Source organism: Haliotis rubra, unplaced genomic scaffold (assembly GCF_003918875.1).
Source record: "Haliotis rubra isolate DU_JTF1 unplaced genomic scaffold, ASM391887v1 Scf70, whole genome shotgun sequence".
In the NCBI taxonomy this organism is placed as follows: domain Eukaryota; kingdom Metazoa; phylum Mollusca; class Gastropoda; order Lepetellida; family Haliotidae; genus Haliotis; species Haliotis rubra.
This window is the reverse complement of record NW_025767413.1, coordinates 2,683,247-2,701,228: the sequence shown is the minus strand read 5'-3', so window position 1 is coordinate 2,701,228 and position 17,982 is coordinate 2,683,247. Positions and strand designations below refer to the sequence as shown.

Here is a 17,982-nt window from a genome sequence, read left to right as displayed (position 1 = left end):
ACACATGTCATCGCATCCAAATTACATAGGTCGATGCTCATGCTGTTGGGTCACTGATAAGATAAACAGGACAGTGAAGACTTCGAACAAGTAAATACGAATCTCTTACTTTACCAACACTTGAAACAAATATCTAATCATTGAGTGTGGTTGGATGTTTAGTGATTCTTGCTGGTTCAGTAATAACAAAAGTGCATATTTCACAACTAAGAACCAATTTTACATTTATTTTCACCACGAAAATTGATATTAATGTCTCCCACAATAATACTATATAAATATAAGTCAAGCACATTACCTATAGATTGATCCATGATATTCTAATACTATTCAATTTTGTTCCCGCTGTAAAAGTGACTACGAAATGACATAAGATTTTACAACCAATTTTCACTCATTTCGGGCTGTGGGTAACCTGGTGGTTAAAGCGTTCGCTCGTCACGCTGAAGACCCGGGTTCGATTGCCCACATCGGTGTACAATGTGTGAAGAGAATTTCTTGTGTCCCCCGCCATGATAGTGCTGGAATATTGCTGTGTGCGGCGTAAAACCATACTCACTTACCCAGTATGAGCTTCTTATGATACAGATACACATACAGATTGAAATTCCATAGTGTTTGGAACATGTCTTTTAGATCCTGAGCTCTTCAAACTCAGTATTACTGACACCAGTGTGTGTCCAGCAAAGGTGGTAATAAAAGGTAATTCCTTTTAAATATGTAATTTCCTGCTAAAATATGTATGTAAAACATCCAGTGGTATTTAACTTCCACTGTTGGCGACAGGGAGGAGCGAGGACACATTCACACAATGTTTATCCAGAGATATCCCTACCAAGGCAAGATTTGCACCCAGAGGTAAATGAAGTAATCAATAATGATCGATTTTGCTATATCCAGGATACACCAGTGCATGTATTGGATACATATTTAAACAAAATTCGTTGTACATCTGTGACGTTTAAGTGGGGCGGTGGGGTAGTCTAGTGGTTAAAGCGTTGGCTCGTCACGCCGAAGACCCGGGTTCGAATCCCCACATGGGTACAATGAGTGAAGCCCATTTCTGGTGTCCTCCGCCGTGATATTGCTTGAATATTGCTAAAAGCGGCGTAAAACCAAACTCAGTCAGTCAGTGACGTTTAAGTTGGTTTGAACCACGCGGGCCAAGTCGGACCCAACACTGACTTAGTGAGTACTTTGAGAGTACTTGTAAAATTCCTTCAGTTACAGCAACTTGTTTGTGGTAAAACTTCAGTTACAGCAACTTGTTTGTGGTAATACTTCAGTTACAGCAACTTGTTTGTGGTAATACTTCAGTTACAGCAACTTGTTTGTGGTAATACTTCAGTTACAGCAACTTGTTTGTGGTAATACTTCAGTTACAGCAACTTGTTTGTGGTAATACTTCAGTTACAGCAATGGTTTGTGGTAATACTTCAGTTACAGCAACTTGTTTGTGGTAATACTTCAGTTACAGCAATGGTTTGTGGTAATACTTCAGTAACAGCAACTTGTTTGTGGTAATACTTCAGTTACAGCAACTTGTTTGTGGTAATACTTCAGTTCAGTCTGAACTATCTGTGATTAATTTAGATATAACAGTATAACACCAGGCCAAGTAAGACCGAACATTAGTGACGAAGATTACGTTGAGAGTGGGGTAAGGATCTTCACTTTTACCATTATGCTTTAAATACGATTAACAGTGATCTTCGAAAGTGGTATTCGCTTGGGTATAGATATGAAATCTTCCCCCGACAAATGGTAATGTGGATGACTATTGTAAACGCCTTTGTACTTTTCAAATCCCGTTTCGTTTAACGATTCCTCTTTTGCACGTAACCCAGCTAAGCCCTGCTAACAGACTGCTACCCTACCTGAGCCGCAGTAACGCCACGTTGCTGTATGTTTGTGATTTGTTATTATTCCTTATTGTCACGTGTGTATGTCGCATTAGGAAAACGTAGGTTTCATTATGGATAATGGAGTAAATAGCCAATAACATCGTTTGGCCACGCCACGCCAGGCTCTGTCCGGCTGTTGATCATGGAATCCAGGGCACGACGAGCCAGGCATCGATTTTCTCTTGGAGAGTGAAGAGTATTATGCCGTCCCCTCAACCGTCGTCACTAACATTGTGTTATCATGGAAACAACATGGCGACATGGATTATATCTGGTTCTTCATGGGGTATGTGTGTGTTCAAGCACCGGTAAGTTTAGTGTACATGGCATGTTGTATATAGCCAAGGAGTGTTTTCAATAACACTTCAGCATCTGAGCAGTACTGCATAAGTGAATAGCGAGAAAATGTTTCTTCCTGTGCTATGGCTTTCTCGTCACCCTATCGCTTTCTTGGAGATGAGAAAACGAAGTGCCTTCACTGGCACCATACAACAGTGTTGTTAATTAGCCTTGCTCCAAGGCTGTACTGAGTAATGAGCCCATGCATGTATAGTAATTCTAACCTTTAAAGAGATAAGGATGGATAAGGACTTCAGATTATTTATATTGTTTTTAGAAATTATCATTTAAACTTTAAATTATCACCTTAGAGACTTGTGCAAGTCAAAGACAATATGTTCATATACAATAATTCACATGTCACGGTATCCAAAATGCGCAGATCGACGCTCATTATGTTAATCACTGGATCGTCTAGTTATATACAGACCGCAAATTGCTGAGTGCCACGTTAAACAATAAAGAAAACAAAATAAAGGAACAAACTACATATGTCATTATATTTCTAAACACGCTTTCTTTCCATGTCGTCAAAGTCCACGCAGAAACATCTACCAGTGATCGTTCTTGTGGTCCCCGGAAATTAACAGCTGGATCCCAACCCAAATACCTAACATCACCATGCTACTCTATACCTTTAATACAGTATGTATATAATGTATATTAGAGTCTAATCCTTTTGTCAACAAGCTGACCGTCAATGACCGTCATCGACTATCACAGGGGCGGTGGTGTAGCCTAGTGGTTACTCGTTCGCTCGTCACGTCGAGAACCCGGGTTCTTTTCCCCACATGGGCACAATGTTTGAAACCCATTTCTGTATTCCACCGCCATGATATTGCTCGAAGATTGCTAAAAGCGGCGTAAAGCTAAATTCACTCATCCACTCGGCTATCAGACCTCGAACTTATCTATACCAGGCGATACTAAAGCTTGTCAGAAGAGGCAACTGACGTAATAACTGACATGGGTGCTCATGATTTCAATCACTGGATTGTCTGGTTCGGACAAGAATATTTGACAGACATAGAGATGGAATACTGCAAAGCTACAATCTGCTCATGCTCAAGTAATTTATGATGTTCAGAAAGCAATTCGTAAAAATGATTGTTTCAGATGTCCCAGCATATTACTTGCTCAGGAAAAACTCAGATGCACATTTGAAATCACCGCTGAGGAAGGAGAGAGGATTCAAGCTGTTGTCCTTGTTTTTGATGGGAAGTACGGGATCCAGTGCAGATACGATCGTGTGAATATCTTTGACGGTAGGTGAATAGATTGAAATGTTATTATATAGTGTATAAAAGCCGCTTTGAACAACATTGAAGTACGTCACGCCTTCACAGTCGGATGTTGGAAGAATGTTGGAAATGATGCATGGCTTCGGTGCCGACAGACCTGGAGACATTATCAGAGATACGAACCAAAATCATCATGATGCGGTTAGGTCGAACCCCGGATAAATCGAAGTATTTACGTAGGTCACTACAATTGTGAAAAACTTTAGTTGGGGTAATGTAGTGATTGTTAGTAAAACACTTTTCCAAAAGAAAGAAACGCACAGGCGTTTTCAGCAGTTCGTCGATATATTTTAACAGCAATCGTCATTAAGACAATTCCTTTGTTTGAATCTCGTTAAGCATGTCGTGGTTGTTGTGTATTGCAAGCAAAAGTATCCTCAATTGTGTTAGTAAACGTTTGTCACAACAAATGGAAACGATGCATCAAAAAGTGCATGCAGAGAAAGTTTTCCACGCAGTGCACGTGCAATGTCGGAAACATGAGTACATACATCAACTATAAAAGGCCAAATTCATCATTTCATTACACTACATTTCAAATGCCAAGATTGAATGTTATAACTGACCGAAGTATCGGCAATGACGAAGAATTCCCCAAGCATAATTCCGGCGACTTATGTAATCCCTTCCAAGGCGGTGTCGGGCAGTGACGGCTGCAAGGGGTGTCGTCACCATGTACTGACATGAACTCCCCCTTGTGTTCACACATGTGCAGTGAGTGAACTGAATTACTGCTGACAACAACAATATAAAGTTCACCTCTTGTCGAATTTCAATAATCTATGTTCAAGCTTAGTCGACTTATGTACACTTTATACGTTTAATTACATTTCCATATTTTTAGCCTGTCTTTTTTATATTTTTTTTATTTTGAAGAGTTTACATGTTTACATATGACCGTCCTGATGGTATACTAACCCAAAAAAGAAACCGTGCATCGCAAAAACATACTCATAGATAAATGACATAACACGTTCTTCCAAAGGCAATGGTATCACATAAAACAAAATGCATATGACCGCCCTGATGGTACAAAGGCCTGTCAAATGCTGTCACAACCAGAATCGAGCAATAGTCGCTAGAACAGTGGTTCGATCGTCCTCGAAGTTTCTGCGGGATGTCTGTGTGTTAGAGTGACAATATCTTGATTTGAGACCCATTTCCAGTTTGCGGTGCGGTGTGGATACTTATTCGGAAACGCCGAAAACCCGCCTGTTCCAACACTATTTTGGATTCAAGAACGGTGACAGGGTTCTTTCAAGACAATCAACTTTCACAATATTTTGAACATCCGCGTATGCACTGTGCACTAACATTCATTCTAGTGTTTCTTATGAATTGACGTTGTTATCAACGGGCACATGTTTAAGTAAGCATTTCTCATTTTTCCAGTTGCCTTTAGAGATCAGTTCAAATGACATCAGTTTCAATTTCACTGAATCCATTTTCGTTTTAGGATTCGCTCGATACAGTCAACGGCTGAATGAAGCTTGCGCAGTCAGGACAAATTTCACAGCAACAAGTTCAACAAGATATATGAGGGTTGAGTTTACAATGATGTTCACTTTATTAGAGAGAGGGTTCAAGATGATGTACACCAGTGGTATTTTTGCAGGTAATTTCTAAGAATTACGTAATTCGTGTATGTGCGTGCGCGTGCGCGTACGCAGAGAGAGTCAGAGAGAGACAGAGGGAGACAGAGAGTCACGTTCAAAGGTTGTTCAAAATTTATGTAGCGACTGGAATATGTATCTATGTCACTACGTAATTTTCAGCGTCCCGCCTTCTTCATAATTTGTGATGTGGTAGCACGTATGTCTGTTTACCTGTTAATGTCCTTTATAATGACATCCCACTGGAACACCGTCACCACACAAAATGACTGTATTACCCAAATTTACCAACGTCAGGAAATACTCGTTTCATCCGGCGGCCATATGAACAACGTTTGAAATCTACGTATCATCTGGCCGTCAGATTTACACACGTTTAAAAGGGTGTTAAAATAAACGAACATTCGACTCTGCATTTACATGTATTTCACAGGTGTGTAAATCTGGCCATTGTTTCCATCTGTTTCCTAACATGTGTAACATATGTAAATGCTGTGATTGTAGGACAGGCATTTCAATACCCTTGAAATCTCGTATGACCAGGGTTAGGTTTGTCATATATTTTGTACATGCGTAAATGGTTGGAAATGAGTAAGTATAGTGTTACAAGATTAGCACTACTTTAACATGTATTTCAATGGTGCTGTAATGTAACTGTCACATAGGCTTCGTTAGAGCGTCCGACCACGCCATAATGTACTGAGATAGTTAGTAACACATGGTGAAGTGATACCCATGACTGAGCACCACTAATAACGTACGTGTCTTTCTTGACATACACATGGTGTCTGTTTAAAAGGTTCAAATATCGGGTCTATGGGCCAGAGCGATATGTATGTTAGAAGGTGTGTGTGTGTGTGTTGCGAGGGAGAGGGGTGTGGCATGGGAGGGTAGGCTAGAGGGTGGGGTGGTGGCGGTGGTCGGTGTTGGGGTACTGATAAGTCTTTCTGACCAATAGGTAATATCATTTATACTTTTGTAATGGAAATTACATAACAGTTTAAATAACTGACCTTAGGTACACTTCTTATATATGCTATACTAGGAGACACTGCTAATTACAATTAAACACAGATCTAGACGAATGTGTTCACACAGACATGAACCGGTAGGTCCCTAATTTTAGTGCTCACTTGTATGAGTTATCCGACTGATCATAACTGAACAAATTTCATTATCTATACTTTCATAAAAGATGATTACAATGTATTAATGATTCCCGGTGTAAATTACTTTTGTAAATGTGTGAACATGCACATACTTGGTGTGACCTCTTTTTTATTCGGAATACAGGTATTATTCCATACGGACGTTTTCTCAAATTTCAGTTACCCGACGGAATATACTGTAGACATATTTTGTTTCCACCTCTTGGGTAGACTAAAGAAAATTGTAGTGATTGCAATTAGCTCATAATTTTCATATTAGACCTATTTTGTTTCCATCTGTTGGGCAGACTATATGAAATTGTAGTGATTGCAATTAGCTCATAACTAAGCAGTTTCGATAATTGTTGAAAGCTTACTTCCTGACAGCATTATGATGCTCATGCGTTTTCTTTTTTGCTTTGGCTTTTTGCTGTCTAATTTGTTATACATTGTATAATCATGTTAATCATTTTGGTATCTCAATATCATGGAATATAATATGTACTTATTAATCTATCAAAGTACCGAAACGTATTATCTGTATGCTTTACTGTTATTGGGTGAAACTGTTAAAAGTACCTTCGTACAGAATTTCGTGGAAACAGAAAATGAAAATTACTAGATCAATGGAAAACTAATACGTGCAAAGTATTAGTACGCTGATATTATCCTTCAAAAACATCATATGTACAACAATCACTTATCATTATGGCATTACAAAAAGGCCATATTACCAGACAGCATAACATCACCTTTGGCTGGAGTTCCAAATAATTTGACACCGAAAGCCTGTCAGTTAACCCAAAGGAAATAACCCTTGTGTTTTAAAGTGATAGGCACAATGAAGTGTAGGTTGCCATGCATTTTATAGTCAGTCTCACAGTCCCTGAACCACATTATTTTTCCTTACTGTTTAGTCTGTCTCACAGTCCCTGAACCACATTATTTCCCCTACTGCCAAGCCCTCTGTGCAATGCTAAAGCCTTAAATGAAGCAAGTCTAGATCTCCTCAGGTCCAGGGTCTGTTAACATCTGCAAGAACCCTAACTCACTTTGGGGGTCGGGTTACAAAGTAAACATATCTATAGCTAACTGCAGCCATGGCTAGCCGGACTGAATCTCGTATCTCCCTGGGGGCTCAATTTAAATGGGCTTGTTTGTTACTATCAAAATTATATATATTCAGACACTAAGCGTTAGTCTATGTATTTTCCGATATGATGGAAATACTAATATTGACCAGATAAAATTCTAAAGGAGCCTTTCTTAAAGCAGTGACTTAACGCCATACATAGCTAGACTTGCTTAGATGATAGACTTCATATAAGGCATCACAGATATTTCACAAACATGATACAGGACCCTTAGCCTCATTAGCTTATTGCCTCACCACTTGCGAATTAAGCGTTGGCAGATGTAAATGTTACTGGAGATGTTGGTCCCGCCAGCTGTGGGTGTTCGGTATGGCTCTCCATAACCCGAACCCTGCAGTGAGTTTTCCTAGAGACGGAAGGGGACAAAATATCGTTCTGTGACTATGGAAAACCAAAAATGTGGACAACACACCATTGTTTGGGTCTTTTAATTGTAAATATGATTCAACTAGCTTAACCTAGATTTCGATATCCTCCGAATGTACATTTGGTGGAAAATATACATTTATCCCGAGACAAGGACGAATGTTTATATATAATTAAAAAATGTAACGGTACTAGTATCCATTTTGTCTTTTGTCTTCTACCCGTCAAAACTGGATTAACAACTAGTCTCTGATATGAACATATTTTACAGAAAAAAAGTTGATAGTAAAAAAAGAATATTATATAAGGAAAAGGAGCCCTGAGACTTTCTCCTGAAGCTGTGAAAATCTAGACTTGCCACATTTTGTAGACCTGCGTGGGCTTGGATATATTTGCTTCAGGGTCTGTATGACAGACGACGTCCCAACACACGCTCAATCACATGTGTCTCCAGGTCACGGAGAATCAGTGGTTAGAGGCCCGTATTGCAATTCTCGTGCGTTTGCCAGGCACGTAGCAAGCCATGTTTTTCGTGTAAGCAATATGAGCTGCAAAGCCTTATATTTAGGTGGTGTTGAGGGCTTGTCCAACTTTCATTTTTTGTGAGACTTGAAGAGTTATCGTTTGACGTTTGATGATTTCAATAGCTTCAAAATATGGTGGAAAGACTTCCGCCTGTATCCCCCCTTAAATTTCATTCTAGTCAAATCATATCACCTGAATATATATTCCTCATCCGATAAGGATGGGTTTTAACGTGTTTTGTTTATTTAATCTGAACATACTGAAAGACATATAAATGCCACTCAAAGAAAGTTTTCCTCATCGTTAAAATTTAAGGGGGAGGGGTGGGAGGTTTGGGGTTACGGACGGAAGTCTTACCACCATGGAAATTCAAGTGTGATTTCCTCATATACAAATATGTTTGGACATATTTTATACATGTCAGCTGCATTGATACAATACCATACATCGAGTATTTGGTGTTTTTTCTAAAATAATTGATAAACAAATGATAAATAAACAACTGCATTTCAGTGATGATTCAGATATAATCATGACTGTAACAAAACATCCTCATACATGTCGATGGAAAAACAATCATCACTGAAAGCTATGATATGAAGAATAACCTGTTTACTGTAATTTACTGTAAATTATTTTTAGCAAAGATCATGTGAATGCTCGAGCTGTTTTTATAATGGTAGCTACGCCCCTGTTTGCATGTGTTGTTGACGCGGCATGGACTGCTTGTAACATCACTATTTGTTTATGATTCACAAACACATGCCCACGATATGGTCGGAATCGTGCCACGGATTAGCAGATACTTATCATGAAAACAGGTTTTTATGTAGGTGACTTGAAACTCGCTTTTACAAAGGCCTATAGGTTCGATCACAATACATTTCGTTTTACAGATTCTCTTTTCTTAACATGCTCACGTCAAAACTGATTTAAATTCTAATCACAGATTAAAGAACAACACAATAAATAGTATGCCAAATTATCGTTACCATTACAACCCTGTGATATTTCACCTTATGTAAGAGAGTAATGCAGATGATACTGTCGGCTGTAAATTTTGATAAGTTGCTTCATCGCTATCAATAAACACTGGGTATCTATACAATTATATGTGTGATCAAAGGCCATATGATAGAGTATGTGGTCTCTGGTGTGAAGGAGGAGAACTTGCGTCGCTAGTTTTCTCGATAATCTGAACACATGTATGTAGAGTGAAACCGGCAGATACTTTAGAATAAAGTGTTTGCCCTACCTGTAACAACGATGTCCCGTGTCTATAAAAGGGATATAATGTGGAGATGAATGACATGTACTTTTATCTTGGCCCGTTTATGATGATACATACTGCGACCTTTCACAATAATCCCTCTGGCTATCAGATTGAAGGTGCGTTTTAAACATAACCGGTATTTCTATTATTGTATTTATAAAGTTCTTCGAACGATCTCCATATACGTCCGTCATATACATCGCGCACTACCCTTTTCTCTTTTGATCTTCTCACACGACTGTTACAAGTTCGAAGAATCTTGGTCAAAGTAGAAAAGTCTTAAGACTATTCCCTACAATTCTGTAACTTACACATTGTACCCTAAAAGGGTAGAGCTTTCGTTCGGGGGAATATCAGAAGGACAACGATAGAGTTATTTCCAATGTTGTAGAAAGATCTCCACTTACTTAGGAAAACACTGAGATATTGTATTCATGTCGGAATGATATTTTCAGCCCCTGTCAGATCAGAACCTGAACATGCGATGTCCGCGTCTGTGGACCCGTGAAGGTCCGGGGTAGAATAGCCCTTCAGCAACCCATGCTTGCTATAAAGGCGACGATGCTTGTCGTAAAGGCGACTAACGGGATCGGGTGGTCAGGCTCGCTGACTTGGTTGACATATGTCATCGGTTCCCAATAGCGCAGATCGATGCTCATGATGTTGATCACTGGATTGTCTGGTCCAGACTCGATTATTTACAGACCGCCGCCATATAGCTGGAATATTGCTGAGTGCGGCGTAAAAGGCTCAACTCACTCACTCACTCCGCGTCTGTGTCAGACTAAAGGCCTGTAAGATGTTTAGCAACACTGGGGCGTAATAGCCATAGATCTTCTCCAAACAAGGGAATATACATCTTGTGAGAATGACTTCTTCGACAGGGAAATTTACAGCAATGCGACATCACAATTAATTACGTGATATTTACTCGCAATCTGAGTTATGGATCGTCAATTTAAACAGGACAATTTAGACGAATTTCCGAAAAGGCACGGAGATCCTACATGTCTATGATATACTCAGAGAACGCACCCGCCTGTGCTATCCGGTCATAATCGCTACTCGATAAAAACAATTTTTCATTTCATGTCTCACAGAATATATAATTTGATATGGCATTGTTTCTTATTGTATACTTTTGCGTTAGTGAAACAAACTTATGTATGGCGTTTATTACAGCAAGTGCAATAATATTCCAATTATGTACTGCCACAATTATTGTACAGTAGTGATGCGCGAGCTGAACAGACTTAAGAAATTACGAGTTGGTTCGTGTAGCATATTTGACTGTGCTCCAAGAGAGACAAACTGCTATTCTTTTGGGGCAGCTAGGGACACTTGCTAGGACAAAGGGGCAACGCATCGCCCTTTGTTCACCACTGAACCTTTCAATCCCTCGAAACATGCACCTCACAAGATTTGCCAACACCACAGACAAGGTGTAACTGATACTGGTAGAAAGAGCGAGTGCAGCTTAATAAGGCGTGTTAGCTTGCGTAATACCGCTTTCTTTGTCAGGCTCTTTGGTGATAAGAATATTGAGGTCATGTGAACGTTGATTTCAAACGTACTAAAATGTGTGAAAGTGAAATTACATGAGCCAAGTAATTCACATGATGGAAACATTTGATCATCTTGCTTGAATACAGGTAACATGATGGTGTATGAACCGTTCATATACATACCCCTGAAATCCGGTATGATACATAAATATCTAAGGTGTGTAAACATTTGCCAATTTGAAAATTTACTTGTGTTTCCCCACCTAAGTAAATTCACATGTTTCCAACCCGAGTAAACTTAGAACGAAATCGGAAATTTCAGCACCCACTGAAATTCAAAGGAATGCATTGGAAATACTGTATGATCATGTATTTACCGAGGTATCTATTTTGCAATTCATATTTGGAAATCCCCGACAATCCGGTCAGGGCATACATGAACGAGGTGCTTGTGCATACGAAAATGTACGATGAGTAGAAATATATGCCCGAAGTTAGGGAATATCTGAAAACATACGTAAACCCGGTCATGGCATGTATTTCCTACTGTATTTACGTATATTTCAATGGTTTACTATCCGGTTTTTGGTGCTGTGCGTGGGATACTGTTTGACATGGATGCACAACTCAGACACTTCACAATGATTCCGAGCCGATGGGTCCTTGTCAATCCCTTAAATGTCGAGCGTCAGGCAAAACTCACTGTTCTTCCATGTTTTTAGCCACAAATGGAAACCTGATATATGATATTAGCCTGCCTCGTGTTTTGCATGAAAGGCATTTACAAGGGCTGGTCGGCTCGGGGTTCAGGGTGCTCGAGCTCTGCATCCATGTTAAACAGTATTCCAGTGGGAGAGCAATATAAAGCAGGTATACATCCAGACTTGTACTCACCCGTGAAGTATAGTAGGCCTGTATGGTAGTCCAGGAAACAAGGGCATCCCTGTTGTCGTGATCTTTGGGCCAAAGCAAATAGAGCAATCTCAGACAGTAACATTTCCCGTGAAGGTCCGGATGAGAATTGGTCTTCAGCTAATAGAAGCGACAAAACGGTTTCCACATCCATAAGAAATCACTGCTAAAAGCAGCGTCGATTGTACATACTTGTCGAAAGAGGCGACTAACGGGATCACTGAATTGGTTGACACATGTCATCGCATCCCAATTGTGTAGATCGATGCTCATGCCTTTGATCACTGGATTGTATGGTCCAGACTCGATGATTTTTCAGACCGCCGCCATATAGCTGGAATAGTGCTGAGTACGGCTTTAAACAACAACCAAACCTAACCAAACTTGTACTAGCCACACACTCGCTGGTTAATCATAAGTATCTCACTGGCCATATAGGAGCGATGGGGTAGTCTAGTGTTTGAGGCGTTCGCTCGTTACGCCTAAGACCCGGGTTCGCTTCCCCACGTGGGAAAAATGTGTGTCCCCTGCTGGAATATTGCTAAAAGCGGCGTAAAACGAAACTCGCTCACCCAGCGACCATCTCGGTAGCTGAGCATGGACATGTCCCCTTCGTACTACATATATGACTCTAACACAAATGTCAGTTTAGCTTTTTACTTACGTTGGTGCGCTGTAACTTAAGGCATGCCTCATCCATGTAATATATATATGTGTGTGTATGTGTATATATATGTATAGGTGTTACACGATAACATATTGTCTGTACCTCAATGATTATGTGTTGATTGATTCATTTTTTTCTGTTCATTGAGCAGTCAGCAAACACGTTGATCTGACTGCCGACAGTTACATCGACAGTATATTGTCTCCTGGGTATCCGGGTTTATATGGAGGGTAGGTAACTCTCTATCTTCATATGTAAGTATCACAATAATAAATATATGGTTTAGTCAGTTGTGTTCTTTCATTAGAAGCGATGCAGTGTAGACTATAATTACATAAATGATAGTATACATATAGGTAACAGCAGCTACAGAGATCATGCTAAGGATTCAGCCCTAAAAGATTCGTGTCAGCAGAGATTGTCAGCAACCTAAGCTCGGTGTCAGAGGCAAATGACGGGAGTGAGTGTATGAGTTTAGTTTCACGCCGCTTTTAGAAATATTCCAGCAAGATCACGGCGGGGGACACCAGAAATGGGCTTCACACATTGTGCCTATGTGGGGAATCGAACCCAGGTCTTCGGCGTGTCGAGCGAACGCCTCAACCACTAGGCTACCCAACCACCCTCAAATGGCGGGATCGGGTGGTAAGCTTCGGTAAATGGGTCGATGCATGTTTTTGCATCACATGGTGATTCCCATGGCGTCAATCACGGAGTTGCCTGGTCCAGACTCCAGAGAGAACGGCGTCATATAGCAGGAATATTGCTGAATGTGGCGTTACAACAAAAACGCAATAAAAACGTAACATATGTAAGTGATGAATAGTGTGCAATACATGTAATGTTTAATTCCCTTTCAGGACATACCATCTTACCTGGAGGATATATTCAGGATTATTGACAGAAGCCATTCGTGTGGCTGTTGAAGAATCACATCTTCCGTACAACCCTAACTGTAGCAGTGATTACTTGGAAGTATATGACGGTAAGTATGACAGAAACGGCTCGCTTGATACTCAGTGGATGGGTGGGAAGGGTGGTGAGTGAATTGATTTGGAAATGTTGTTCCCGAAAATGCTTCCAAACAGTTTGATCTCATCGTCCTTGTTTGTTCCGTTATTACCTGCCATCAAGCATAGAGAGTACATGATCAGTATATTGTGGTGCGAATGTATATAGTTATATAGAGGCGGTGGGGTAGCCTAGTGGTTAAAGCGTCCTCTCGTCACGCAGAAGACCCGGGTTCGATTCCCCACATGGGAACAATCTCTGAAGCCCATGCCTGGTGTAACCTGCTATGATATTGTTGGAATATTGCTAAAAGCGGCGTAAAACTAAACTCACTCACTAATGTTATGTAAATATGTGTAGACTCCGATTAAACTTTCTCTCGTACGAGTATCTCTGTGTATCGTGGAGTATTTTATGTAAATATATTTCATTGAAGTTGGTACAACAACGGATGGTCATGTTAGCTCTTATATAGAACTGCTTAAAAAAGTTATCGTTCTCCTTGCTCTGAAGACGTGGACTTTGGCCAGTCAGGACTTGAACCTTGTGAACTGCGACATTTGTCTCTGGCCAAGAAGGCATACTGATGTAATGATACAACATAACCTTGCATCATGTAAGCCGTCAACTGCTCCAAGTCTGACCACTCTTCCATTTGATATTTTGCAGGCTATGACTCGTCGAACACATCTCTGGCAAAGTGGTGCGGAGACGAGAGACCATCTGTAGAGAGCTCAGGACCACACGTGTTTATAGAATTCCGTGCTAGTGGTTCCAAGAACCATGGCGTGTTTGTGATCAAATATAGTATTATAGTGGAATTGAAACCCCCAAACCCACACAACCCACACAACCCACAAGATGGTAAGAACACATATTTCCTATTGCTATTCATGCAATTATTAATGTTTATTACATTGTTTTCATTCAGTGATTGTTGAGGCATGCTACTCTACCCTGTTCACCTGGAATACTACATATTAGATAAGGATTCATAAATATATTTCGGAATCCTACAATTGAGTTTATTAAAGCAGAGATTTCTAGTGAAAAAGTAATCTTGTCGTTTTACTATATTATATGATGGTTCAAGTATCCTAACCGCAACACTACATCAATATTTTATATTTTATTGCTTACTAATTCCATTTTGATTGTTTATGTTAAAAAGTAAATGTATACATTATGCTATTGCAGAGTTTGAAACCATCTTCACTGTACTAGCTACTCCCCTCCTGGTCTTCCTCATACTCTCCATCAGTTTAAGTGCTTGGATAATTCGCCAGAAACGACGTCATCGGTCATCAAATACTGTCTGTGCTGTAATTGCCACCACGAGGTCTTCAGACCCAGTAGCATCCGATTACGATCCTAATCACAGAGTGATTATGCCAGTAGCATCCGACCCCCTTCCTAATCTCGAGGCGATGATGCCTTCTACGGGAACTGGAGGTGAAACAGAATTGCCACCCCCATACACTGCAGTTGGTGATAGTCAACCTCCCCCGTCATACGATAGTCTGTTTTGCCTCAACAGTGGGAAATGCTGATATGGATCATTCCCCACAACAAAGATGCAGTTCCTTCTACAAGATGTATCAGTATCAAACAGCAGCATCGTTGAAGTCCTTCGTCATGACAAAATGTGTTCTGGGAAAACGAAATCCTACGATAACTGTTTCCTACAGCATTCTGATGCACATAGACGCAATGATAACAACATACTTGTAGAATGATCATGGTGTTGTGCAAAGATCTTAGGTCACTAATCAGTTGAAATTAATATATGGCCATTATCATTATTAATTATTATTAAATATTCATTAACGGTCGTTTGTGTCGATGACAGTCTCATTGAAATAAGGTCTTGTTGTTACTCGTTACTTAGATCTGATTTGTGATAGGAATGTGGTCTTATGTGTTACCGTGTAATGTCTTTGCAATTACACAAATAGCAATATTTATGAATTATTATATTTATGTTTTTGATTGCATATGTTTTTTTACGTTACAGTCAGAAATATCCCAACTATACGACAGTGGCATGTGGATAATCGAGTATGGATCACAAAATCTAGTTTTAATTAAATATATTAATTTTAATGTTGTTGACAATAAGCGCTAATAAACAGCAATTGAACAACACATCAGAAACAACTGACACTGGCCTTTTGGAGAAGCGCCGGTCAATCTGACCGCCCATCGACTACGATTTGCATGCGAGCATGAACAACTGACAGTTTTTCAATATGTGTGAAGCAAGTTACCAGTGACCGATTCAGGGAAGGTTCAAATCTTGCCACGGATGCAATGTACAAACCATGTAACGACGATGTACAGTTAAACAGTAGAGTGAATATCACAGAGTCAATACACTAGACAGATAGATATACATGTATCGAGAATTCAATATGGCGTGCTCTAAAATGTAACCAGGGGGACGTTGTACCAAACAACTTCAGCGATAAGAGTTACTTAAGTCTATGTTAAGGTGTGGGAGTTACGGTCACCTTAGCGCTTAGGTCGTTTGTACAACGGCACCCTAATATATATGCTGCAGACCTCGGTCATGTGGCTAGAAAATTGGTGAATGCGGCGTAAGACAACAAGCAAATACATTCGGTTGTTATTTGTTATATATTGTGTTTCGGTGTCCATAGAGTAACTTCATATTTTTTTTATTTTTATATTTTTATTGTTTTGAGTATTGACTATGCAGATTAATCTGATACTGAGGCACTCTGCCTAAAGTTGACATAAACCCAAATAAACACTTGCTCCGACTGCAACTGGTTCGTTCTTACTTTATCCTCAAATGCAGGTTCATGCATAGTATCTTAAATGTATATAGCACTTTATTAAGACCAAGAACATTAGGAATGTTTGTGGCAGCTACAACTAGTCCGGCAACAACAGCATTTGTAGACAAGCCGTCCTCGATGCATCTAATGCAGCAATACAAGTTGCCGAGCTCGTCTGTCCAGCCTCTATACTACAGTATGCTGATCAACACATTTTGGATGTCCAAATTAGGAATGATACCAAGTAACGATTGCTGGTTGTGAGTGGCGTCCCGGTGACACCGCAGACTGCGTGTTCTCGTAACCCGACACCGCAGACTGCGTGTTCTCGTAACCCGACACCGCAGATTGTGTGTTCTCGTAACCCAACACCGCAGACTGCGTGTTCTCGTAACCCGACAACGTAAATCGTTACTCACAAAATCGATCCATTGGATTGCGTTATCCCGAATACATAATTTACAGTCCGTCGACATATTGATGGAACATGTATGGCTTTCGACAGGAAAGAAACAGTTAATGGCTGCATTGATTTGGTATGAGAAATGATGCCTCTTTATAACGACCGGTGGTATGTGGTCCATGAATATTACGGCGTTGGACACCAGAGTGAGTGAGTGAGTTTAGTTTTACTAGACACTCCCCAATATTTCAGCTATATGGTGGCGGTCTGTAAATAATCGAGTCTGGAGACAATCCAGTTATCAAAAGCATGAACATTGATCTGCGCAACTGAGATGCGATTATATGTGTCAACCAAGTCAGCGACCCTGACCACCCGATCCCATTAATCGCCTCTACTAGCGTTACTGGAGAGCAGTTCTAACCCGGATCGTCACGGGTTGTACGCCAGAAATAGGCTTCACACATTGCACAAATGTGGGGAATCGAACCCGGGTCTACAGCGTGACGAGCGAACGCTTTAACCATAGGGCTACCCACCGCCCGATGTTCAGTTGAAATAAAGAGCGTAATGTAACATTGATTGATGAACCAGATGCTAAGTCGTCCCTCTTTTGGGGCATGTATCAATAATTGAATATATTTAAAATATTCAATACGGCGGATAAGAATAATTTCAAGCCAAATGGATAGTTTACTAATGTTACATGGTACCTTGTTATCTTTGTTCGTTAATACCACCTAATCATCACATATACAAGCACACAGATGTCACGTGTCAGTCAATGCAACTTGGCAATCAGCCACCAGTCAAGCCATCAATCAAGCAGTTCACTCTGACCTATACAGGATAAATATCTATGTTTATATAGCCTTTAAATAAGAGGCAACGTGAGTGTCACTAAGCGATACCATTAGCCGTTTAGGTTCTCTGATTTCAACAATGTTTTCATAGGTAGGGCTGCGGAAATACCCAGTCCAATCGATCTGGCCAGTCATCGATTGTGCATTGCTCCACTGACGTTTCGTGTCGTCACAAAGGGCCATTCAGTTGAAGGTAA

At 40.2% G+C, this 17,982-nt stretch overlaps 2 protein-coding genes across 7 annotated transcripts in view; both read left to right on the top strand.

Annotated features, from left to right (window-relative positions):
* The window catches only part of LOC124258784 (bone morphogenetic protein 1-like), an 88,343-nt gene that overhangs the window by 63,471 nt on the left and 6,890 nt on the right, over positions 1–17,982 (top strand). The gene's annotated exons all lie outside the window — the stretch shown is intronic.
* Positions 1,823–16,507, top strand: LOC124258783 (bone morphogenetic protein 1-like). Of its 6 annotated transcripts, none has more exons than XM_046692870.1 (8): positions 1,823–2,190; positions 2,780–2,888; positions 3,360–3,508; positions 5,001–5,159; positions 12,859–12,937; positions 13,568–13,692; positions 14,388–14,582; positions 14,916–16,507. In XM_046692870.1, the coding sequence occupies exons 1-8, from the start codon at positions 2,106–2,108 to the stop codon at positions 15,266–15,268; spliced, it is 1,254 nt and encodes a 417-aa protein (XP_046548826.1). In that variant the 5' UTR covers positions 1,823–2,105; the 3' UTR covers positions 15,269–16,507. The 6 variants fall into 6 exon arrangements, with proteins under 6 accessions (XP_046548826.1, XP_046548827.1, XP_046548829.1 ...); XM_046692871.1 differs by having other exon boundaries at positions 1,823–2,212; XM_046692873.1 differs by lacking the exon at positions 2,780–2,888.

What these genes read in the sequence shown, in the direction of transcription:
- LOC124258783 (XM_046692870.1), top strand. Translation starts at nt 2,106, where the DNA reads ATGCCGTCCCCTCAACCGTCGTCACTAACATTGTGTTATCATGGAAAC. An exon ending in TATCCGGGTTTATATGGAGG is followed by an intron (nt 12,938 to 13,567) that starts GTAGGTAACTCT and finishes ATTCCCTTTCAG; the next exon opens with GACATACCATCTTACCTGGA. An exon ending in TTACTTGGAAGTATATGACG is followed by an intron (nt 13,693 to 14,387) that starts GTAAGTATGACA and finishes GATATTTTGCAG; the next exon opens with GCTATGACTCGTCGAACACA.